Source organism: Bufo bufo, chromosome 10, assembly GCF_905171765.1.
Source record: "Bufo bufo chromosome 10, aBufBuf1.1, whole genome shotgun sequence".
NCBI classification, from domain to species: Eukaryota; Metazoa; Chordata; class Amphibia; order Anura; family Bufonidae; genus Bufo; species Bufo bufo.
In genome coordinates, this window is record NC_053398.1 from 108,438,694 (window position 1) to 108,465,206 (window position 26,513).

The 26,513-nt window shown below is 45.4% G+C and overlaps 1 protein-coding gene across 3 annotated transcripts in view; it reads right to left on the minus strand.

The window, feature by feature from the left end:
- Positions 1 to 26,513, minus strand: part of FTO (FTO alpha-ketoglutarate dependent dioxygenase) — a 280,792-nt gene that overhangs the window by 247,516 nt on the left and 6,763 nt on the right. The window contains exons 1-4 of one of the 3 annotated variants that reach the window (XM_040410710.1): positions 19,712 to 19,823; positions 14,243 to 14,320; positions 6,440 to 7,034; positions 4,826 to 4,960 (exon numbers count right to left, since the gene is read on the minus strand). In XM_040410710.1, the coding sequence (XP_040266644.1) occupies positions 4,826 to 4,960; positions 6,440 to 7,034; positions 14,243 to 14,320; positions 19,712 to 19,810 (907 nt within the window). In that variant the 5' untranslated portion in view covers positions 19,811 to 19,823. Of the gene's footprint in view, positions 1 to 4,825; positions 4,961 to 6,439; positions 7,035 to 14,242; positions 14,321 to 19,711; positions 19,824 to 26,513 lie in introns of those variants that run through there. The other 2 variants (XM_040410709.1, XM_040410711.1) reach the window with 2 other exon arrangements.

A 26,513-nucleotide genomic window follows, 5' to 3' on the forward strand; every position in this document is an offset into this window, starting at 1 on the left:
TATTATTTTATTACTGCCATCAGCTTCAGTTGTAACTATTCGCAGACAAACGATCTCCCAGCTGAAAATCATCGCTTTGGAAATGCTGTGTACACGCTCCCTTCAGCGCTCTCTTTAGTGACTGAAATCAGTCCAAGGGCCAAGTGAGGGTAAAGAGGTGAAACTGTGCGCCAATTTATCTTTACTTTATTTGCTGGAGAGAACCAATCTATCTCCCTGCATATACAAGGCTTTCTGAGAACGGCTGCAGGGCGTTATTTATTCCTGCAAAGTGACTTTTGACACGGGGACAAAATAGGAGAAGCCGTCTTAAAATGAGTGGCCGCAGGCCGAATGTTTGTGAGTTGGTTTAAATGCCGAGCGCTAGATGAAACGCGTTTCCCTGGCAACCCGCCTGTCAATCACCCGGCAAACCAGATCTCAGCGCCCGATCAGGACCGCTCTCCGCGGCCGCCGTATAAATCAAAGAGTTAACGCCGTCAGAGAAGTCAGGAAATTAGATCATTATTTTATAAGGGACAGCGCTACAATTTCACAGCTCCCCTCCCTGTAAATTTAATATCATATTAATAGCTGAAGGAATCCTGTCGAATGCTATAAAGAAGGCGCACGGGAGATTAATAAGGATATTCGGACGTAAAGGTCTGCTGCTTTAATAATATGTTAAAGAAATGTAATAAGAAAACATTGTCGCGCTGACACATGGCCGTGCTGTGCTCAGTTACCTTCCCTCTGCAAAATCAAAAGACAGCGCAATTCAAAAATATCCTGTTTGAACTAATTATGCTTAAAATAAGTTAAAGCAGTTTTCTATACTTATAATATTTTTTTCAGAAATAGTGTTACTCTTGTCCATTAGTTGTGCCTGGTATCGCAGCTCATCCCCAAGTGTAATTGGCTCAACTGCAATACTAGACCTGGCCTATGGACAAAAGTGGCGCTATTTCTGAAGAAAAAAGACCCTTTCTTTCTAATCCTAGATACCCCCTTTGGAGGAGTAGACTATCCTATCACAATTTTTTTCTAAGGCTCGTTTCACACTAGCATTAAAATCATCCGGCAGGCTGATTCGGCAGAGGAACAGCCTGCTGGAGTCCATCGTCTCCGGCATAACCGGAAAGAGTCGGAGCACCGCCAGGGCCCATTCCCTTATAACATCCTACGTATAAGGGGTTAATAGTGCAGATCACATCAACTTTTTACACTAGCGTTAACACCATCCAGCAGAGCATGCTGAAATCCAGCATATCCAGCAAAAGGGCCGGAGCACCACCAGGGCCTATTGACTATAATGGAACCTGGCGGGGTCAGGTCTGTTTTCAGAATTAGTGCTGGGATTCGGCCGGACAAATACCAGTGTACTAAAGCCGCAAACAGGCCAGATCCCTGTCGGGTCCCATTATAGTCAATGGGGCCTGGTGGTGCTCCGGCCCTTTTGCTGGATACCATAAACTCCAGCAGGCTTCGCCGAGACGGCCTGCTGGATGATTTTACCGCTAGTGCGAACTGCACTATAAACCCCTTATACACAGGATGTTATAAGGGAATGTGCCCTGGTGTCCAATTGCCCCCATAGGTGTTCACAGCCTTAAAGAAGCCCTGCTCCCTTGATTCAGTGCAGTCTCCTCCCTGACTGTACGGTGCTCCCGTCAGGAACATGACCACCGATGGAGGAGCACGCGACCAGACCCGTCCATCATAAACTTCCATTGAATTGCCCTGAGCATTGTGCATGCACTAGTTTCTTGTGCAGTGCGCAGTGTTATTCAGTGGAGGTCGCTGTTGCACAGGTCTGGTCACTGGCAGCCATATTCCGGGAGGGAGCACTGTACAGTCGGTATAGATACTGCACTGAGACAAGGGGGTGTGACTTCCCCGATATAGTCATCGGGGCAGTTTCTTTAATAATGTCATATGAGTAAGTGGTTTAAGGTGCAGCGCACAGAGAAATAAAGTGAACAACCACTGTATATTAATCCCCTTTGGGGATTAATATTTTTTTTTTTTACGTTTGCATTTTACTCATTTTGGCTTAAAAATAATTTTTTTCTTTTCAACTGTTCTTTATTACAAAGTTTAAACAGTTTTCATCCTACAGGGTTAAGTTTTAGCTTATTTGCAGAATATCTTAAGGCTGTATTATACACCCTGATGCGGCAACCGATTGTCGGCGCAGTTGCCAGATATCTACCGTAGCAGAGGACACCGCTGCTATTACATGCAGCGATCTCTTCCACAGTAGCGCTCGTGTGCAGGACAGCAGTGTGTCGGCAGCAGATCGCGATTACACAGCACAATCTTCTGCCGGAAAATCCAAATCTTTCAGCATGCTTCGTTCATCGGGCAATCGGAGGCAGTATTAAAGTGCCAGATGATCACTCGTTGGCAATTACTGGGCAGAAAATCTGGCCGTCTAACGGACCCTTGAGTTTCAGTTTCACAGGATCCTGCCCTTATCTCTGATAGCTCATAAACACTAATTTAGGCCATTTGGTTATCATTTTGAAAGGGATTTAGCTATAATGAGTGTTTATGAGCTGTCAGGATATCAGAGATGAGGCTATACATCCAGTCGTCAGCGCAGGAAACCTGGCGGCTCAGCGTAAGAACTAAAAGTAAGATATTCTACAGATAGGCTAAAACTAAGCCCTGCAGGACAAAAGCTGTTGAAATTTTTTAATAAAGACCAATTGGAAAAATTATGTTTAGCCCAAAATGAGTAAAAAAACAAGTGCCCCCGAAGGTGTTCATAGCCTTTAAAATTAGGGGCTGTGGCTGAGGGAAGGGTGAAATGTCTAATTGCATGCATCCATCCATGTGGTCAAGATACAAACTATTATCCCTGAACGAAGTTTAAGCATGCCACCCCCTAAGCTAGCCCCTGAACGACATTTAAGCTTGCCACCCCCTAAGCTAGCCCCTGAACGACATTTAAGCTTGCCACCCCCTAAGCTAGCCCCTGAACGACATTTAAGCTTGCCACCCCTCCATCTCTCCAGCCGCTGGCACTATGGTCAGTTCTCAGGGTGAAAATCCTAATAGAGTATATACAACACTATAAAAGGTCGCATTATACCAGCATAAACAATAAAAACAAGAATTGTGGTGTCACCCTCCCGTACAGAGGACCAGTCACATCTCCTGATAAGTCTGTTTTAGTAAAGGCGGGGTAGCTTTTCATCGAACTCGGCATTGCACCATTCCTCTGTTATTCCTGTTGGAAATGTTTAAATAAATGAACTGAGGGGGTGCCCCTATGCAATCTAACAAGGTCCAATCACTGCTGACAGTGTCAGGCTGCGTAGGAACACACCTCTTTGAACACGCCAATGGTAACACCCAGGTGTCAATTTATTGCTAAATATTCCAGAGGAATAAGATGGGACTAGCACAGTGCAGAGTAATGCCTCATTCACACGTCAGTGTTTGTTCAGTGATTTCCATCAGTGATTCTGAACCAAAACCAGGTGCGGCTCTAAACACAGAACAGGGGCAGATCTTTCCATTATACCTTATGTCTGTGGTTTTGAGTCACAATCGGCTGATGGAAATCACTGACCAAACACTGACGTGTGAACGAGGCTTTACAAGAACACATGCTCCACAATTGGTATATTTTTTTTTTGCGGGGAAAGCAAGTATTTTCCAAACCAGACATGTCAGAAGACCAGAGCAATCCTCCTTCATTTTCAAGATATTCATTTCTTTTAATTTAAGATATTTAAATTAAACTTTAATTTTAAAAACATAAAAAAATATATATATTTTTTTTTTCTAGATAAAAAGAAAGAAAACAAAAAAAATAAGTGAATAAAAACATAAACCATATTATTATACAATGCAAGGAACAGACGAAGAGAGAGGGGGAGGCCAGTGGAGAAGAAAAGGACAAAAACCCATAGCGGGCAGCGCAGCAGAAGCCGACAAACCTTCCTGACCTCGCTACTATGTATGGGAATAATAGAGGATAAAGTGTTACAGAATCTACACTAGTATCTGGTGTTAGGTTTTGGTGATGGGTAGATATTTACTTCCCTTTAGATGATAAAGCAAAGTGAAACGCCCTTGTGCCCAAAGAGTTAACGCCGGCATCAGAGAGGATAAGCCGAACATATTGCCGAGTCCTGAGCTCACACCGGCAGGCTAATACTGGAGAGAACCTATTGAATATCAATGCAAGGAAGCAATTTATAAGTTGAGGGCGGGTTTATGGGCCCCTCGGAATAGATCAGGAGGTTATTAGGGAGTTTTATAAATCAGAATAACCGTGAATAAAAGAAAAGTAAGAGAAAAGGCAGCGCTAGTGCCTATAAAAGGTTCATACCTACCGGGGGGATAGTCCTGGTAAACAGAGACCCATCGATATGGTATTTATTTCAGGCTATCGCTATTCCTACAGGCACGGAGAACTATACAATATGAAAAGTTATTAGCTAGGGGATAGCATGTAGCTTTGTAGGGCATCTGCCTCGTAATCTGTATGTTGTGTCTCGCCTTAAGGTTTGCAGATGTAAAGAAAACCTGATACTGAAGCGCACTCACAGCAGCGTAAACAGGAAGGCAAATGAGTGGACGTAATGAGGGAAAGCTCCAGGTGTTGTGTCGCTGACGGCAGAGGTTCTCTCTCCCGTGTACGGGTCCTCTGACTCTATTAGCAACCACAGCATCGGGGCTCGTTTCTATTTGTCACTAATGTCTGATATAAGTGACCTGGGTAAAGCTTACTAGAGTATTAGGACCAGAAAATAAGAGATTGGAAGAGAAGGACAGCAATGCAAAGAAACCATACGAAGAGCTAATAATACCCCAATATGCTTTATATTACCAAGCATAAAATATGAATCTCCTGGATTTAATGGTAACGCAAGACCTGGAGTCTCTATGTCCCAAGCGATCTTGAGACCCACACGCCACTTTGATGCATCCACAGCTTCTTCTTCAAAGGTTTCCATGGCATCATCTGAAACAAAAGACAAAAAGTAACAAAAATAGAAATATAGTGTAGGCCACCACAATAAGACAACTGGAGCCACATCTGGAGGATGAGTTAAAGTTGTTCTCAAAGTTCTTTAAGGGTGTTATCCTGGAAAAGATAATGAGGACTTCTCTTCAGGATAGGTCATCATTATCAGATCGGCGGGGGTTCAAGTCTCGGCATCCCCGCCGACCTGCTGTTACAGGGAGCCGCTCCCAGCAGCTTTCCAAGGACAGCTTTCCAAGCACTGCCACATTGTATAGTGGCAGTGCTTGGTATTGCAGCTCAGCCCCACTGACTTGAATGGGGCTGCTCTGCAACTAGGCCACGTGACTGATGAATAGTGATGCAAAGAAAAAGGGGGTCAGTCAGCACACTAAGATCTTGTTAGCAGTGGACCCCATTGTCACGGTTTTCGGCAGTTTGCCAGATAGTTTTAGGGTGCGGCTACATGGCGACATACGTCACGTGACATTTCATTTAGTGTATTTCAATGGTGTCGCAATGCAAGATGCTGCAACATTCGCAAAAATCCATCCAAATTGGATTTTTTTTTTGCGACTGTTGCATTGAGAAACCATTGAAATACATTATATGAAATGTCGCCATTTAGTCGTGCTCCTAATTAAGAATCTCCCCTATTCTTTTGAGTCTGCGGCTCCTATGCATGTTTCCATGGTAACAGACTACAAACAATCCCTGTGTAGTCTGATCCTGAATTCATATTAGCATTCAGTTCTCCTTACTGCTAACAAGTAGTATGTTAGTAAGGGATACAGACTACACAGTGTTTTCTGAATTTCAGAGAGGAAATGGGGTACTTACACTTATACTCTGTTTTACCATCCTCCTCATTGGGCAGAGTAGTGTACCACTGCTTTTCCCATCCACCTTACTAATTATAACCACAAGGGGGTATTCCCACCGTAGACATTTAAGCATTTTCCACATGATATGCTGCAAGTGTCTGAAAGATGTGGTTCCAACCTCTGGGATCTGTACCCATCGTTGAACCTGGGGATATCTGGCCGATGACCTATGGATAGGTCATTGGTATCTGGCCAGTGGGGGCTCTGACACCCGGGACCCCCGACAATCAGCTATTTGAGAAGGCACCAGCGTTCGCAGTAGTTCCGCTGCCTTCTTTCTGCTCACCAAGCACAGCGCTGTACATTGTATGGTGGCTGTGCTTGGTATCGCAGCTCAAGCCTGTTCACTGCAATGGGGCTGAGCTGCGCCTAGGCCATGTGACAATGAACGTGACATCCCGTGGCCTAAGCAAAGCTGGAGAAAGCCGCCACGGTACTGCCTGCGTCGGTGCCTTCTCAAACAGCTAACCGGGGTTGGACCCCCACCGATTAGATACTGATGACCTATCCGGAGGAAAGGTCATCCATAAAAAAAAATTTAAAAAAAATATTGGAAAACTCCTTTAAATACCAAAACAATAAAAATGCTTCTGACCTTTGTAACTGTAATTGTACACAGCAACCGTAGAGCCCTCTACAAGGTTCTCGTCATGGTGCCAGCTCACCGCCATCTTCCCCATGCCAAAATACGGCTCCTCTCTCAGGTAGGTCATGGTTTGTGGGTTCATGTAATTTATCAAAGTCACATTAAAGCATCTCGCTTCCTCTTGGCCAAAGTCTCCATGTGACGACATCTGCTCCTGTAGGTCACCGGGATGATCTGTCAGGGGCTTGCTTCTTACCAGTTTGCTTAATTCACGTGTTGTCTGAAGATGTAGAAATTGGTTTAAGGTGTAAAAGGCTTTGCAGGCATTGGAAACGTCTTCTGTGCTGTAGCCGATATTGATGGCATCTTCTGACCACGGCACCGCAAACAGCCTCGTGTTCAGATATTTGTAGGTGCAGCCTGGCTCGCCGATGAGAATCCGGGACACGGCCGTCAGAAGGTCTTTACCTTTCAGCTGCACAAGGTCTTGAGACAAGCAACCATGGTGGAGCAACGTCAGAAATGCCTTCTGGACGGCCTGATGTAACTCTACGGGAGTCCGGTCGGCTTCCTGGATAACCAGCTTGGCATATTGAGTGCTCCACTGGAAGAACAATATATTGGCTTAGCCTGAAGATATGTACAATGATCCAGACACAGTTTCAAGGAGGACCTCTCACCTCTCCTGTATGTTTGCATTGTGATGTTCCTTTGTTGTTCCTCCTAGAAATTTATAAATTAATTGATAACTGGATGTTACCATTCCCTGTGTCAAAGGGGCATGTCCCTGGCACTGTCTGGATAGTGCCAGACTGTTCAAAGGGGTTATCTGATACTAGCAAATGCTCCCCATATGCCGGGCCCCTCACACTGAATCTAATTACCTGGCTCCCTGCTCCGGTGCGGGGATCAGGAGCGCGCGGGGAGCCAGGTAAGTAGAATCAGATTGAGGGGCCCCGCATATGGAGGAGAATTTGTTAGTGTCGGATAGCCCCTTTAAGAGCACACCCCTAACTGATAACAACCAGCTCATAAATTTCTTGCAGGAATAACACAAAAACTGCACAATTGCTGCAGGGTTGCTACTTAACGGGGAATAGAAGTATTTTACTAAAAAAAAAGACCTGTTAACTTGGTTAAAATGGTAAAAAGCCTCCCAAAAATGTCCCTTTTTTATTGTAAATTTAAATGTGTTTCTGCACTAAATCTTATTGTCGCACGACTCAGGGGACACAATTGCATTTGTAACCCCTTAGGGACAATTAATTTTAGCCTTAAAGGGGTTGAGTCACCTCAGCAAGTGGCATTTATCTTGTAGAGGAAGTTAAAAGAATGCTGATGGGGGGGGGGGGGGGGTGCGTGGCCTGACCGGCGATGTAGACAGACGCGTGGCGCGGAGCTCCTGGACATACTCCTGAAATTCATCTTCTGCCTGTCTCCTACCCGACTTTATTGGGCACCGATACAGCTCTGAAGCCTCCCCAGACGTTGGACACCTACCTGGAGGCACCATGACCCGCCAAAAGTGTAAGGAGAAGGAGGTTAAAGAGAGCGGCATGGATACGCCGAACAAACAAAATGGCGCTGCACACGCTGCAAAACTCTCCGAAGTGGCGGCGAAGCTGGGGAAGTTTGCCCGCATCTCGACAGCTGCAGCTAGTGCTCCGTTGCTTGATGCTGGTCCGTCCGACGAGCCGCAGAGAGTTCAGAAGTGGCCTCATATGCCTCAGATCTACAACAGAAGGTGGGCCCAGAGTTGCTGCTAGAGACTGCACCCATAGCCGAACCTACTATAGCAGATGTGTATAAAATGGTGGCGCAGTGTAGTACAGCCCTCACGTCCCTAAATACTAATGTGGGGAGCCTCAAAGAAGAGGTACTCTTCTTACAACTCCTTATCCAGAATAGATTGGATCCTCAGCCTTGGTGGCTCTGACAAAAGAGATTTCATATCTACCTCGCAGTATATCAGACCATTCTCCACTATTGATGACATTGGTAATGGGAAGGCAACTGCATACAACTCGGCCAAAGCCCAAAATCTATTGAAAGAACACGTACAAACTAAGGCTGAGGATAAGCGTCTTTTTGCAGCTCAGAGATACTTTGCTGAAGGGGAAAGCGCGGGCCATTTATTGGCTACCGTGATTAAGGCACAATCTGGCCCTTCTAGTATAGCCTCAATTAGAGAGTCTGGGGGACAATTGGTAACAGGAGATGAAAGTATTCTGAGAGAGTTTTATGCTCATTTTAGGGAGGTGTACAGGTCCAGACTGGCCACCACTGCATCTGATATTTGGCAGGGATAGATATGCCAGTCTTAGAGGAGAATAGGCTGTTCCTGAATGAAGATATATCTTTGGAGGAACTAGAAGTGTCGCTGAAATCTATCCCTAATGATAAGGCGCCGGGTGGGGATGGCATACCTGGCGAATTCTATAAAAATACATGGGGAGATGTTACTTCCGCAGCTTCTAATGGTCTTTAAAGATGCCGGGAGGGTAAATTGCCTTGCTCCATGAGAGAGGCGATCGTAGTAGTGCTGCCCAAACCAGGCAAGGACCCCACTCTTGTAGACTCCTATAGACCCATCTCGCTCCTGACAGTGGATGTAAAACTTCTTGCTAAAGTCTTGGCCAATCGGCTACTTAAGGTTATTCAAACTATTATCCATGATGATCAATCTGGATTTTTGCCTGGAAAATCCACAGCTCTGAATCTCAGGCGGTTATTTTTGAATCTTCAGCTTGAGGGGAGGGATAGACAGGATAGTGGAGCTGCGGTGGTCTCACTCGACGCTGACAAAGCCTTTGACAGCGTCGAGTGGGAATATCTCTGGGCGGTTATGAATAGGATGGGCTTTGGCTCGAGATTTCTTAGTTGGGTTAAGCTTCTATATTGTGAGCCTAGGGCTAGAATTAGAGTGAACGGTCAGCTGTCGCCTGGATTGGTTCTGGAGAGAGGGACGAGGCAAGGTTGCCCGTTGTCCCCCCTCTTGTTCAGATTGGCGATAGAGCCATTAGCAGGTCTCCTAAGGTCCACACCATTGGTACGGGGGTTCGTGAGGGGTACCATGGAAGAACGCGTATCTCTCTATGTGGACGATATGTTGATTTATGTAGGTAATTTAGCTCACTCCCTGGACTCTATGATCTCCACAATTTCGGAGTTTGGTGGCCAGTCTGGACTTCTCATAAACTGGGATAAATCAGTGATCCTCCCAATATCTCCGCACTTACAAGCTTATGATGCCAATTCCTCTGAGCTCAAAGTAGTATATTCCTTTATATACCTTGGGGCGGTAGTATCGATAAACCCCGGCGAATATATTTTTAATAACTTATTGCCTTTGATAGAGAAGTTAAAAAATAAGGTTGCCACCTGGCACAGGTTGCCATTATCGTTGGTAGGGAGAGGTAACCTATTGAAGATGATCCTGATGCCCCAGTCGTTATATATTTTGCACAACTCCCCTGTGTGGATTCCTACACATTATTTTTACAAGATTCAACAGCTGTTTCGGTTTTTTCTCTGGAAAAATAATAGAGGTAGAATTAAATATGAGACCTTACAGAGAATTAAGAATGCGGGTGGTTTGGCACTACCTAATCCTATGTTGTACTTTTTGTCCGCTCACTTACAACATTTCAAGGGCTGGGGTGTGATGGGTGAAATGAGAAGGAGTGGTCAGTTGATGGGGTGGGTCTCGGGTAGGTCTCCCCCATTAGCAGCCATAGAGGGAGAAGTAAAAGGAGAAGCTGGACGTATTCCAACTTTACAACTTATGAGAAGGGTTTGGCTTAAGGCAAAGAACATTTTAGGAATAACGGGACTGGTCAATATCTCGCCTTTATGGAACAACCCGGCGCTTCATGAACTGGTTGGCTTAAAGGGGTATTCGCAGTGGGAAAATAAAAGGATTTGGAATCTAGGCCATATCTACTCAAACGGGGTCGTAAAGCAGTACCAGCAGCTATGTTCTAAATTTAGCTTACCTTCCACACAGTTCTATAGGTATCTGCAGCTCAGGCATGCTTTGGAAGCTCAGTCTAAAATAGCTACGGTAACGTTCGTATCTAATCAGATGCTAAACGCAGCGGTTAATGCAGGACCAGTAAAGGGAGCGATTTCCACAGTGTATCAGGCCTCGTTAGAAGACTTTCTAAAAAAATTATGCTCTCAAAATTAGACATCACTGGGAAAGAGATGTGGGTAGTATTACAGATGCGCAATGGGAGGAGGTATTAGACCTCACCCCAAATTTATCCCTCAGTGAGGCGGCGCGGCTCTCCCATCTATATTTAAGTCTATAAGACCCCAGTGTTTCTATTTAAAGTTGGCTGTAGAGACAGTCCGGAATGTCCTAAATGTAGGAATGCTGAGGCAGACCTGTTCCATATGCTATGGGCATGTCCCTAGCACCTAGTAAATAAGGTATATAGTGCCCGTTTTGCTCTTGACCCTAAGTTGTGCTTATTGGGTATAATACCAGAGGATAATTTACAATCAGTAATAGCCACTGGAATAAATAGAATGCTGTACCAAGCACGGAAAACGTTGGCGGCAAAATGGTTACAATCGATACCTCCAGATATATCGGAGTATGTAAGTAGATTGAATATGGTATTTCGCCTGGAAAGGGGAGTATACCAAAAAATAAATAATCTATCTAAATTTGAGGCGATATGGGGAGCCTGGATCGATAATTCTGGATGTTGTAGTCCTTGGTTGGCGCTCACAAGAGGATTATTGCGCTCCGTGTGAAGGCATTGATCGAGGAGGATAGGTATGGGCTAGGAATAAGAACGGGGGGAGGTTACTGTGGATATTGCTTGAGCGGTGTATGTCAAAATTATTAGCATACCAACCAAAATGGAGTTATGGTACAGCTTACAGTCTGTATGGATGCTTGCTTGGGATGTACTGTGTCTATATGCGCAAATGGGAAACAGTGCTGCGTGATGGTTTACAATTGAGGTTTGTGGTGCCGACACCCCGGGGGATGAGATGAAAATAAGATCCTATTATTAGTGGAGGGCCTTGTGCTATATTGTGCATCTCTAATTCTCATAGGGGGAATCTTATTGGGATTATTATCACTCTGTCCTGCTCTGGTAGTGATGGGGGGGGAGTTACTTGCTGTTGGGAGGTTTTATTGACCGGTTTATGTGCTTATATATTGTAATATTCTATAATTGGATATATAACTTGATTATGTATCTATGTGTTCTATATTACAATTACTGTATGTATCTTACAATGAATCTACTTATTGTCTACTCTAAAGTATAACACAATGATGTTAAAAAACTGAAAAGCAATAATAAAAAATTATCTGATTTAAAAAAAAAAAGAATGCTGATGATGATGTCATATTTCTATATATTTTAAATATTTTTCCTTTCCTCCAGCAGCCTGTCAGCTCTGCAACTGCTCCCCCTCCTCCAAGACTGAAGGGAGACGGCTGCGTTAGCTGCTGATATCTTTGGTTTAGTAGCAGCTAGAGATATGGGCTTTGTATTGTTGGGCATTCCAAGCTTTCAAACAATACCAGAATAACATCATTACCTTTAGTACATGGGAAGATATCAATGTTAGAAACTGGGATCCAGTGAATGCAACTGAAAGTGAAAGTAAAAGCAGGTTTTACCCAAGATTATTACCAACTCAATTTCTAACAGTGATATCTCCTGTTTATCTTGGGTTAATGCTGTCATTTTGGTCTTGTATGAAAGCCATATTTCTAGCTGCTACCAATCAGGAGATACAGTCCTGATCAAAAGTTTAAGACCACTTGAAAAATGGCAATTTTAGCATGGCTAGATCTTAACAAGGTTCCAAGTAGAGCTTTAACATGCAACAAGAAGAAATGGGAGAGAGACAAAACATTTTTTGAGCATTCAATTTAATGAAAACAACGAATAAACTGAAATAGGCTGTTTTTCAGCTGATCAAAAGTTTAGGACCACATGCTTTTAAAAGGCCAAATCTGTGCAAAGATGTGGATTCATTGTCATTTTCTGTCAGGTAGTCACACGCTGTGATGGCAAAGGCAAAAAACTCTCCCTTTTTGAACGTGGTCGGGTTGTTGAACTGCATAAGCAGGGTCTCTCACAGCGCGCCATCGCTGATTAGGTGGGACGCAGTAAGACAGTAATTTGGAATTTCTTAAATGATCCTGAGGGTTATGGAACAAAAAAGTCAAGTGGAAGACCCCAAAAAATTTCATCAGCACTGAGCCGGAGGATCCAATTGGCTGTCCGTCAAGACACTGGACGATCCTCGACCCAAATTAAAGCCCTTACTGGTGCCGACTGCAGCCCCATAACCATCAGACGGCATCTGAGACTGAAGGGCTTCAAAAACTAAAAACGTCTTCAAAAGACCTTGTCTCCTTGAACGCCACAGAACTGCTCGTTTGGACTTTGCAAGAGAGCACCAAACATGGGACATTCAAAAGGTGGAAGAAAGTTTTATTCTCTGATGAGAAAAAAATTTAACCTTGATGGTCCTGATGGTTTCCAACGTTACTGGCATGAAAAGCAGATCCCACCTGAGATGTTTTCTACGCGCCACAGTGGAGGGGGCGCCATAATGGTCTGGGGTGCCTTTTCCTTCAGTGGAACAATGGAGCTTCAGGAAGTGCAGGGGCGTCAAACGGCCGCTGGCTATGTCCAGATGTTGCAGAGAGCATTCCTCATGACTGAGGGCCCTCGTCTGTGTGGTAACGACTTGGTTTTTCAACAGGACAACACTACAGTACACAATGCCCGCAGGACAAGGGACTTCTTCCAGGAGAATAACATCACTCTTTTGGCCCATCCTGCGTGTTCCCCTTATCTAAATCCAATTGAGAACCTTTGGGGATGGATGGCAAGGGAAGTTTACAAAAATGGACAACAGTTCCAGACAGTAGATGGCCTTCGTGCGGCCGCCTTCACCACTTGGAGAAATGTTCCCATTCACCTCATGGAAACGCTTGCATCAAGCATGCCGAAACGAATTTTGGAAGTGATAAACAATAACGGCGGAGCTACTCATTACTGAGTTCATGTCTGGAAGTTGGATTTCTGTTTTGGGGGGGGTTTAGTTTTTTTTTGGAGGTGTGGTCCTAAACTTTTGATCAGCTGAAAAACAGCCTGTTTCAGTTTATTCGTTGTTTTCATTAAATTGAATGCTCAAAAAATGTTTTGTCTCCCTCCCATTTCTTCTTGTTGCATGTTGAAGCTCTACTTGGAACCTTGTTAAGATCCAGCCATGCTAAATATGATTTTTTGCCATTTTTCAAGTGGTCTTAAACTTTTGATCAGGACTGTATCAGAAGCTAAAGCAGCACCCGCCCCCCCCCCCCCCTTCCTTCCACTTCTGCCCGAGCCCAGCTCCACAGAACAGTTAAAAAAAAGTGGTTAAAAGAGTTTCAGTGGGGCAAAAATAGTAACTTGAAAACCGTTTAATATATTAGGCTCTGTTCACATATGTAAGGGCTTATTCACATGACCGTACTAGGCCCAGGAAACATAGGCCGTGTGTCAGTTGCATCTCCTTATCGCGGCTCTGTTGTACTGTGCTCCTGTGAGTACTATATCTAAAGTGGTTCTCCGGGCTACAGATATGGATGACCTACCTTAGATCGGTGGGGATTTGACACCTAGCACCCCGAAGATCAGCTGTTTTGGGCTGCCGATGCCAGACATTACACAGTGTATAGGACCTCCTGTTCCTTACACTGTTCGTTTGTGGTGACGCAACACTGATTTTTAAAGGGATAGTCCCATCTGAGACATTCATGACATAGCCACAGGTTATACATACCAACTGATGGAAGCCATTATCCTTTGGAGAGAGAAATTCTAGAGGCACATCACCAAGTTGCTGAAGAAGTTTTCGTCTCTTTAAAAAAAAAAAAAAAAAAAGTTTATGAAAAACAATCATAAGGAGATCTAATAATCTGACCTATTAGGAGTGAGAAATAAATCAAATGTATCCATAACATTATAAACTTCATATAAAGAAAGGCTCTTGGGCTTCTTTTGCATAACAGAGCACTTGGTACTACAGGAGGAATTTATCAACGGCTTTGCGGCGGCTTTTTGGCTATATTGAGTTGCAATCTGGGCAAAAATTGACAAATTGACAAATAGGCCAAAAGCTGAAAAGTGTATGTGGTTTAGCAGGGCAGGGCAGCCTCAGCCTTCTGCTCAGTTTTGCCTATAACATATCCCACGTGTGTACACATACCCCAACACTTCTGGGATTAGTTCTGGCTTTGATAAAATGGCAGGCCTTTTAAACATCTATCAATAAGCCAAAAAGTTCATTGTTCCTTCTGAATGGGGTTTTCTAGGTTCCGAATTTGGATGGCCGGCCATCAATATCAGATCTATGGTGGTCTGACTCTCAGCACCCTGCGATCCGCTCTTTGAAGAGGTTAGAGATACTGATGTTCCTCACCTAGGGTTCAGGCACACAACCGTACTGACTCGGTGCCCACGTGTACGCCGTATTGCGGTGCGGACCCATTGACCTGAATGGGTCCAAGATCCACAACATACAGCCAAAGATACAACATGTTCTATCTTTTTGGGGTGCAGAGGCATGGATCAGAAGGCCACGGAAGCGCTTGTAGTATTTCCGTGGGCATCAGATCCATGTGTCCACTCCACAAAACATAGGTGAAATCCTATCTTAGGTCTTATCTCGCAGATCACGGACCCATTCAAGTCAATGGCTCTGCATCTGCAACACGGAGTGCACAAGGCCGATGCCCGTGTATCGCGGACCTGCTGTTTGCGGGCCATACTGTCGTGTGCATGAGCCCTTAGTCTACCTGACACAGTGTCTACTTGGTAGTAGAGGTGCAGTGTATTGCAGCTTTGTCCATTTCACCTGAATGGTATGAAGTTGAGATACCCTTCACCACCGGGCAAGCAGGTAGAGGGACCACAGTAACCAGTGAAGTAGCTGCAGCACTCGCACAATCGCAGTGGCCCCTTTAAGCAACTTAAACGGTAAGTGTGCTGAGACCTGGACCCCCACCGAGCTGATATCCTGATATTTGGCCATCAAGACTCTGAACCCAGGCAACCTAAAAGACACCATGCACACGACCATATCCGTTTTGCGACTCGCAATTCTTGGATCCGCAAAATACGGATGCGGTCCACATTTTATTTATTGTTTTCAGTAGGTCAGTGATCTGTATTTTGTGGACATGTTCTATGATTTTGTGGAATGGACATACGGATGAGGAAAGCCCACGGACGATCTGTGTGCTTTTCTTATCCGTATGTCTCTTCAGCAAAATGACAGAACATGCCAGATATCTGTTCTCAAAATGCGGGCTGAAGACCTACTGAAGTCAATGGTTCCGGGAATAAAATACGGAAGCAACACGGACTGCAAAACGGATACGGTCGTGTGCATGGGGCTAGGGCTGCAAAGATTACCCGATGTAATCGAAGCAAAAAAATCCTTGATGCAGATTTGTTTAAATCACGTGACCACAGAGCGCGAGTGAAGTGAACCCTCTCACTCACCGCTCCGTAGCCTCCCGTCAGGACCAAGCTGCACTAACCAGGGCCTTGCGCTGACGCTGTGTGTGACATCAGGTCCCCCCCAGTGCATGCTGGGAAGAAGACGCGGTCCGCCTCCTGCAGACTCCATGTCAGCGCACTGCCAGGAAAGGTAAGTATAAAGTTAGCGGGGGGGTTGAAGGGGGCACCTGTGATTTGAAGGGGCTGATGGCACTGGGAGACATGGAGGGGCTGATGGCGCTGGGGGACGGGGCATGGATGGCATAGAAGAGCTGATGGCGCTGGGGGACATGGCATGGAGGGGCTGATCTGATGGCACTGGGGGAGTGGGGGACATGGCGGGTGACATGGAGGCACTGGAGGAGGGAGACATGGCAATGGATGACATAGAGGCACTGGGGTGGGAGAGAGTTAAAGGCACTGGGGGGGAACTGATGCACGGGCTGATCGCACAGGGGGGAACAAAGGGTGTTGGGGACTGATGGCAGGGGGTCTGATGAGTTTTTATAAAGCAAAACAGTCTATTAATTCATTTTTCTTATTAGATTACTTGATTATTCGTAAAAATAATCGGTAGAATACTCGATTACTAAAATAATCATTTGCTGCAGCCCTACATGGGGCCTAATCTTGATATATTAAACTTTTCATTTATTTTTTCAGTACACCATATCCCCTGGGCCAAGTTGGTAATTGAATCAAGAACTCCAGGCGTATGTAAAAATGAAACAAAAAGGGGTTGTCCCACGAAAAATATTCTACAGTTTTCAAACCAGCAGCTGAATCTGAATACTTTTTATAATTGCAGGTCATTAAATGTAATTACACTTTTGTAATTAAAAATGTAGTATAGCCACTGAGTTATTCAATACAATGTATCTGTATAGCGCCACCTGCTGTTTGCTTAGTTTTATTATTTCGTTGACCTGCTCACTGAGAAGGCCGCACATGCTCAGTTTCATCCTTCAACTGCCTTCTGAGCTGTGATAGGGAGAACATGGACACGCCTCCTGAGCTGTGATAGGGAGAACATGGACACGCCTCCTGAGCTGTGATAGGGAGAGCATGGACACGCCGCCTGAGCTGTGATAGGGAGAACATGGACACGCCCCCTGAGCTGTGATAGGGAGAACATGGACACGCCCCCTGAGCTGTGATAGTGAGAACATGGACACGCCGCCTGAGCTGTGATAGGGAGAACATGGACACGCCCCCTGAGCTGTGATAGGGAGAACATGGACACGCCCCCTGAGCTGTGATAGGGAGAACATGGACACGCCCCCTGAGCTGCAGCAGAGAAGACACTCCCCTTGATATAAATCCAGCAGAGCAATGAATGTGGAGATCTCTGGATCCATGTGAGGTACAGGGCTGGTTCTAGCTTTGTTAGAAAGGTATTGCCGTGTACTATATGATGTCTGATATTAATTTACATTAGTCACTGGATAATCCCTTTGAAAATCTAGGAGGTACCCTAAATCCTTTTGAAATACTCTTAAAGGGATAGCTATTAGACAGTAAACCTATAGAAAAGGTCAACAAGAATTATTACGGAGGAGATATTTAACTCAGGTGCTCAGATAAACTTTGGTCATCCATTACCAAACTCATCCAAGTAAGTGTTCACACCAGGCTGCCTCTCTGTAATAAACAGCTCAGCTCGGCTGTTCCCACACCATCATGCATATGCACAGAGTAATTAGCAGATCTCACTGAGGCCATTTAAGCGCAAGAACATTTAACCTCTTGGACTCTGAGGAGAAGTAATGTGCTCTCAGGTGCAGTGACCCTGTGTGATGGTGGAAGTGTTAAGTCACGCATCTGTCAGGGAATGAAATGCGGCGCTTCTTTATTTCCTGCCTGAAGCGCGCTTTACAGTCTTCAATATAAATAAATAAAATACTCTTCTAAATATAAAATTATTTCTTATCTTTCAAATCCATAACACTTATCTCTGGTGGGTTTAATGCTTACGGTTGCTGATATTTAAATACTGTAATCTCCTTAGGCCATTCCAAGCCTATTCAAAATATCACAATTTTTCAATGATTTCCCAGGCGCTTTATGAATTCCCTGCACTGGATTTGAGACTTCACGTAGACCCCATATGTAGAAGAAAGCAGTGTGCATTGTGAAAACTACAATATATTGAAATCTAAGAAGGGGGGCAGCCGTTCTGCTCAGCAGAGCCATTTAAAAGGTTGTGCCACGAATAATATTCTGCAGCATTTAAACCAGTACCTGGATCTGAATACTTTTCTACTTGCATGTAATTAAACATTTTGAATGGCCACAGAGATATTCAATAAAATGTATCTGTATATCGCCACCTGCTGTTTGTTATTTTTCTTACTTCTCTGTCCACTTCACTGGGGTGGATGCACATGCTCAGCTCCATACTTCAACTGGCCCCTGAGCTGTGATAGGGAGAGATCTGCAGCAGAAAGGACACACCCCCTGAGCTGCAATAGGGAGAGAGCTGCAGCAGAAAGGACACCCCCCCCTGAGCTGTGATAGGGAGAGAGCTGCAGCAGAAAGGACCCCCCCCCCTGAGAGCTGTGATAGGGAGAGAGCTGCAGCAGAAAGGACCCCCCCCCCCTGAGCTGTGATAGGGAGAGAGCTGCAGCAGTAAGGACACACACCCTGAGCTGTGATAGGGAGAGAGCTGCAGCAGTAAGGACACACACCCTGAGCTGTGATAGGGAGAGAGCTGCAGCAGTAAGCACACCCTGAGCTGTGATAGGGAGAGAGCTGCAGCAGAAAGGACCCCCCCCCCCCTGAGCTGTGATAGGGAGAGAGCTGCAGCAGAAAGGACCCCCCCCCCTGAGCTGTGATAGGGAGAGAGCTGCAGCAGTAAGGACACACACCCTGAGCTGTGATAGGGAGAGAGCTGCAGCAGTAAGGACACACACCCTGAGCTGTGATAGGGAGAGAGCTGCAGCAGTAAGGACACACACCCTGAGCTGTGATAGGGAGAGAGCTGCAGCAGTAAGGACACACACCCTGAGCTGTGATAGGGAGAGAGCTGCAGCAGTAAGGACACACACCCTGAGCTGTGATAGGGAGAGAGCTGCAGCAGTAAGGACACACACCCTGAGCTGTGATAGGGAGAGAGCTGCAGCAGTAAGGACACACCCCCTGAGCTGTGATAGGGAGAGAGCTGCAGCAGAAAGGACACACACCCTGAGCTGTGATAGGGAGAGAGCTGCAGCAGTAAGGACACACACCCTGAGCTGTGATAGGGAGAGAGCTGCAGCAGTAAGGACACACCCCCTGAGCTGTGATAGGGAGAGAGCTGCAGCAGTAAGGACACACACCCTGAGCTGTGATAGGGAGAGAGCTGCAGCAGTAAGGACACACACCCTGAGCTGTGATAGGGAGAGAGCTGCAGCAGTAAGGACACACACCCTGAGCTGACAGCTTGATATAAATCTAGCACATCAATCAGAGTAATGAATGGGGAGATCTCTGGCTCCATGTGAGGTACAGGGCTGGTTCTAGCTTTGTTGGAGATTGTCATGTGCTGTATGATGTCTGATTTTCCTTTTTTACATTAATAATGGGATAACCTCATTAAAAGGAGCTGTGCCATCATGACCTTTCCTAAGCAGCTCCAACTGTTGGAACCCATGATGATCCGCTGTTATCAGGAACCTTGACCTACTAAGGGTGAAGCCATACATAGTGGCCCACAGGCCATTTTACTATGAAACTATTAAAGGGAGGTATTACATTAGGTGAGGCTCACATGTCTGGTGCTTTTCCATGCTTTCCTTGATTTATGGTCCGTGGTAGCGGAATCCATAATGCAATTCTTAGATAACCTGAACGCCGAACTTGAAAACATCCCTATTGACAACATCGACGCCACCCAACAGACCCCATTGACTATAATAGGGGCTTTACTGTTTCCATCAACCATTACGTAGTGGACGGAGCTAGTAACTGAAGTGCTGTTCCAAATTATTTAAAAAGAACGAAAGGACGAGGAAGAGAGAGAAAGAGTGAGGAAAAAATAAATAAAAAAAGAAGAGATAGGCCGATAAAGAGGGAGATAAGCAGAAAGATAGAGCGAAAGAAAGAAGAGGTAGAAAGAGAAAGAAAGAAGTAGACAGAGAAAGAAAAGAGAGTTAAAGCGAGAAAGTAAGAAAAAGAGAAAAATTCTGAGAATAAAAAAGAGGAAGAGGTAAAAAGAGAAAAAAAAGAGGTAGAAAGACAGAGAAAAAGGTGGAAAGAGAAAGGAAAAAAAAAAATGAGAGAGACAAAGAGAAAGAGCGTAAAAAAGAATAAGAAAAAGAAAGAGAAAGACAGAATGAGAAAGATATAGAGAGAGATAGAGAGATAGAGATAGAGATAGAGAGATAGAGAGAGAGAGAGAGAGAGAGAGAGAGAGAGGTAGAAAGAGAAAGAACAAGAGAAAAAAAGTGAACAGACAGATATGATGTAGAGAGATAGACGATGCCGGGTTCTTTCCATGTCTGTCTCTGCCCCCTGTGACCGGAGGATGCATTAGGCAGCGGTTAGGTAAGTCGCTGTCTTGTGCCCCTTGGCCCTGCTTTATTTCTGGCAGAATGTGAGGTTAGTCACGATCCTCTCCACCTCTGGTGTCGGTAAGCACCGCAGTTAGTGGCAGCTTCCTGCTAATTATTACATCAAATCAGCTCCATTAACAGGCCTGTGGCTGTGAGAAGGGCATGTCGCCCCAGCCTTAAACGCCTCTCCGAGTGGAAACGAATACATTAGCTGCCGCCCTTTGCCCAATTAAACAAACTTCCTGACGGGGAAGCAGAAAGGACAAATAGGTAGATGCAGGAGGCGAGGAGTTGCGCAGTATTGTAAGGACACCTAGAGGTCTTCTCAGCATTACAAGAAGACATCACCGGTGGGCTGTGTGCTCCCCCCATGTGTGAACACAGCCCGGACGCCTTTATACCTGCCATACGTACCCAGTACAGCTCTCCGGACTTGTCTGCTTTAGTAAATCCTTGCATCCTCCTGGAAATGTATAGAGAAAGTAACAACTGGGCGTTACCATGCACCTTAGAAGTATGGGGTCACCCAGTTGTTAAATAACAGGGGAATGGGTTCCAAGAAAAGATGTTCCACAATTATTACTGCCAGTGATAGACAGTATATATAATAAATCTGCCAAACCAGTTACGAACCAGATGGCGATCAGCGGCAGATTCGGCATTTTTTCTTCTTTTTATCCCGCCCTGTACCACTCAGCATGGGCGACTATGAAAGGTTAACCTGCGGACCTGTTTTCGGTTCACTAGGCATCTATGTAATGTTTAGACTCTCGGTTATACTGTAAGGTGGGCTTGATGTAATGTTTAGGCCAGGGGTGACAAACTATGGAACATTTTTGGAGTAATTTATGCTATTTCAGGACCCAGACTTTTCAGATGGACATTCCAAGGGGGGAACAGCAGGGGGCGCCATAATACGTAACCAACAGCAATGTCTACTCAACATAATGTATTAAGTGCAAAAAAGGCACTTTTTTTTTTTATATATGTTTAAATCGAATCACATAGGACCACTCACCACATCAAGGTGGCCTCTACTCCAGGTCCCTACTCTAATTTGGCAAAACCCCACATAAAAAAAAAAAAAAAAAAAAAAAAAAAAAAGGTTATGTTTTGCATGAACTTACATAAAAATAATATTTCACGTCCCACTTTTAGAGCAGGGAGTTGGTGACTTATACACATTCACTCTCCATTACAAAATACAGGTGATATGGAGACAAGTGGGCGAGCACAGGGCGCGCCGTTCTTGAGTCGGGTGGGACTTCCAGTATTTGGGAACCCAATGGTCAAACGTCTATGTCAGCAATGTATACACTGCTGCTAATCTCCAGCTGAGAGGGGCAGATTTATTTTCGGGGGCTTTCTCTGCGATTTTTCTACTGATGGCCATGGGTTTACATAGTGGGGGTCCAACTCCTGGTACTCCCACCAATGTGCTATACAAAAAGGCAGTGGCGGTCCATGAGTCACTGTGGCTTCCTTAAAGGGGTTGTCTCATCTCAGACAATGGGGGCATTCGCTGGGACCCACACCTATATTGGGAACGGAGCACCGCAAAGTGGTGGCTGGAGGACTCCGGTCCGGCCACCACCAAGCGTTCTCCCCATAGAACCGAATGGGAGCGCACCGCACATGACCGGCCACGGCTCCCCCTCACTTCCATGGGCCTGACGGATATAGCCGAGCCAGCGCTCGGGGCTCTGTTCTCGATATAGACCTATATCAGACAATGGGGTCATATCCTAGCGGATAAACAGCTGATCGGCGGAGGTACCAGGAGTCGGACCCTCACTGAACTCATAGTGATGACCTATCCTGAAGATAAGCCATCAATATGAAAATCCTGAAAAAACCCCTTTAAGACAGGCCAAAGGGGAAAAAATAAAAAATACATTGTTCGAGTGAATTGCGCCAAATTTACTGAAAGGTGCAAGCCCTTGTAAAAAGCTCTGTGCGCTTACTCTGCTTTGTGAAGTGGCAAGAAGTAAATGAACACGTTCAGATTTATCAAGTCCGAATTGTGGAACCAAAAGCCCTTTTCTGCTCACGTCTCTTTTAAAAATTGAGCATGGCCTTCACATTTATCACTACGCAAGTCAGTTTTCTACCCAAGAGGTGCGCACCGCTAAATAATTTTGCCTCATCCCACGCCACATCACACTAGATGAAGCCTGGTGTCTGTAACCACCACCACACGCAGCAGCAAGTATTCCGTTTCCCAAAAGCAAACCTACAGGAGATAACAGGTATCATACAGTGACAATGTAGGGACATGTTTGCTCCACCACAGAAAAAGATGGTGTTAGCAGGTGTTTTTGGCCCCAAATAACTGATGTAGGTCCTGAATGAGTAAAAGCCCCATTCTATCTGTCAGGACCCCCTAAATAGGGTATTTGTAACATGAATATGGCAAGAAAAGGAGTATAGACGGTGCAAGGTTGCAGAATCTAACCCGTGATAATTTTAGACAAATTTGTAGATGCTCCGTCCATATTTCCGAATCCTTCCCTTACAAACAGCAGCATCCATTACGCGTCTCGTTGCCGCTGCGCAGCGTACTGCGTCCAGCGGCATTACACGGTCCCCGCAATGCGCCGTTTTCTATTGATGATAACCATGCATCACACATCAAGTGCATCGTTACAAACGAATGCTACCTGACCAGACAGCCGCTTGAAACGTTCGGCATTTGCCGACTCAAATCGAATCAATTTATTTTCCTACTGATTGTGTGTTTTTTGGATGGCGGCTACTCCACTGAAAGCGAGTGACGGGGGCTGAATAATTCATCTCTTCTGCTACGCGATGTCATTACTTCACGTTAAGACTTCTATAAGATTCTGTTATTAGATGGCACATGCGACTGGGTGTCACCGGGATATTTGATCCAATTCCTTGTATGTCACGATGCTCGGGAAGACAGCAGACTGAGAAGAGACAGAGGAGCATGTCAGATGTCTGGACAGATCAGGAGCAGCGGCTTATTACTGCGCTCAGTCCTGGCGCATCTGACAACAGCGCTCGCGCTGAATCTCTGACAGCGCCGTCACTCAATTCAACTTATTTTGCTTGGAAGCCAAAACTGGCGAGGATGTTTTACTCCCCGCAGCTCACAGAACTCGCTGGTTACTGCTTTCAAGTAGAGTAACTTAAAACGGATAACGATGCTGTCACAGGCGGGAGAAGTATACATCCAGTATACGGATCACACTAGAGCGGCGCTTCTTTGGTCACGCCGCAGTCGTGTCTATTATCTGCTTTACCCATCCATCCGCTCCACAAATTATTCACAGAGAGACGGGGTGACGGGTGGAGATCTGAGAACAGGACCACGTCTCTGTAGGAAGAAAAGAGACTAATAACTCACAGCATATGAAAGATCCACTGCAAAAGTCACTCCTTACACCTGAAGAAACAACACGCTACGGCTGGATGCGCACAACAGGATTTTCTACCAGAAATTTGCAGCAAAATCTACACGTTCCATGTGGATTTTTCTGCAGATTCGCCATGGATTCCACCCCGCTACGCTGCAATTCACACAATAGGTCCTTTTCCGTGCAGAAAAATTCTCTCTCTGTGCAAATCTGCAGGTAAAAACTGAGAAGTGTCTGTCCCGTGTAAGATGTTCTGCAGTAGCTCCGGCATCGGAAGTCAGGACCGACACTACTGGGAAATGCAGCTCTGATTCACTTCAATGGGAGAAGCACTGCAGTAACCAGCTCCGTCCACTGCACAACAAACCGAGTTGGGTAGTCCCAACGCCCCGAGCTACTCTGACTGGCGGTGGTGTGGGGTATAGGACCCCGCGATGATCCTGAGGATAGGCTATCAATGTGAAAATCCTGGAAAAACCCTTTAAGGTCACATCTGTGTCAGAGGCTCCATTAGGGGACTACCTCACAGATTCCACCAAAAATTTTGGACTAAGTAGTCCACGGACTCCCTAATGGAAACCCAGAAGATTGGCAACAGGGTTTGTCTGGCACCGTTAGGTTCATTTACCGATGCTGGGGAAGTATTTACTTTACTCCTTTGGACAGATCATCAGCATCTGATTAGCGGGGGTTCGACAACCGAGACCTTCATTGATCAGCTGTTTGAGGCGCTGGGAACTTCTCGAAGGCCAGCGGCGTCCCGACTGTAGGTCCGGGGGCCTGGGCGCGGCTCAGAACTGTTCAATTCAAAATCGAGAGATCGGAGCGAGGCCTAGAGGTAGAACCCGCATCTATAAGACACTTATGACATATTTTAATCGATAGGCCATACATTGTACACACTGGAAAACCCTATTAACCTGGACAATCCCTTTAAGAGTAGCAAGCATGCATTACAACAGTGATCTTCAACCTGAGGCTCTCGAGTGGTTTCAAATCTGAGGACCAACATAAAAGGACCAAGAAACCCCTTTAATACAGAAAGGCTGAAAGGATTTTACATGCTTCAAAGTCTTTGATTCCCATTTTGCCAAGCTATTGACTCGTAGGTGACAGCACAACCTTGCAATGACTTAATCCCCTGTTATCTCCAAGAGATGACTTTACTTTCTGTCCAGGAGCGAAAAAATGTCATGTCCTCCTTACACGGTAACATACAAGCCTCCTAACCGGAGCGTGTGCTGCTGGAGCCGGCAGTCAATGAATGTGCCTAGGGCAGCTCCTCGCCCTTGTTCAGCAGATGAGTCATTTACCCTTAACCAGAGGGTAAACCTTATATAGTGTTAGAGGAGAATAGATGAGATTTGTGTGCCCTGAGGTGGCTCAGAGTCATGTCTGCTATAATGAAGCTATGACCCATGTCAAGACCAGATCACATCTATTAAAGGGAGTCATCATATAGACAGGAAAGGAAATTAGAAATAAATCAAATATTTTTTTTATTTAAAAATTTATATATATATATATATATATAAAAAAAAACATATACAGTGTGTATATATATATATATATATATATATATATATAAATAATATTTTTCGCCCTATAAGACGCACTGAAAATGTCAGGGCATCTTATGGGGCAAATACTAATGAGCGCTTTCATTATGGAAGCGCTCATTAGTACAGGAGGACCAGGAAGTGGTCAATGCAGCGCTCCCCTGGCTCTGTACTCCCCGATTCCTGGTCTTCCCCACCTGCTCGCTGTGCTGTGACTGCGCACAGCGTGAGGACGTCTGCGCGCTCTGTGACCTCACGCTGTGAAGCATCTGGTCACAGCACGTGGCAGGAAGAAGGGGCTCAGGCTGGATGATAAATGTGGTGCAGGGACAGACACTATTCTCTGACATTATACCAGCTATTGGTTGTCTTAGTTCGAAACCGAATTTTACACCAGAATTGTGGCACAACGTGCAGAATCGGTCACGCCCTTTCTTCTGAAGCCACACCCCTTCCCAGTAAGCCATGCCCCCTTGGTGATCTAAACGTAGAGGAGCTCTCAAAAACTAGATGTGCCCGTTTGCACCAAATTGCTTGAAATTTTGGCACACTTTACGACTGTCTGGGTCAATTGTCGGCAACCTTCGGCACTTGAAACTACAACTCCCACCATGCTCCATTCACCTCTATGGGAGTTCTGAAAACAGCTAAGCGTGCTGATCCCTGGTCTGGGTGAAGTAACTGGGCCATGGCTTGTTTGACAACATAGAGGAGCTGTATATACCAAATAGTAGGATTGTCTGACAAAAGAACACTACATTTTTTATTTAGGGCAGTAAAATGATCACAAAATTGCACATAGATTTTTATTTTGCATCAACAGGTGAGAATCAACATTGGTGGGTTGGAGGCTAGCACTTGAGAGAAGTGTCAGCCAAACGCAAAATATGGCTGACAGCCATCTATCTCAGTTCCCCATACACATGCATCCTCGGCCAAGCATGTATGTGGTTAATGGGAGAGGGGGAAAAATAGGCTATCAGACAGCTGTAGCCAGCGGGGTGTCTCAGGCAATATTCATCTGTGTATGGGCGTTTTAAAGGGGTTGTGTCATCTCAGACAATGGGAGCATATTGCTA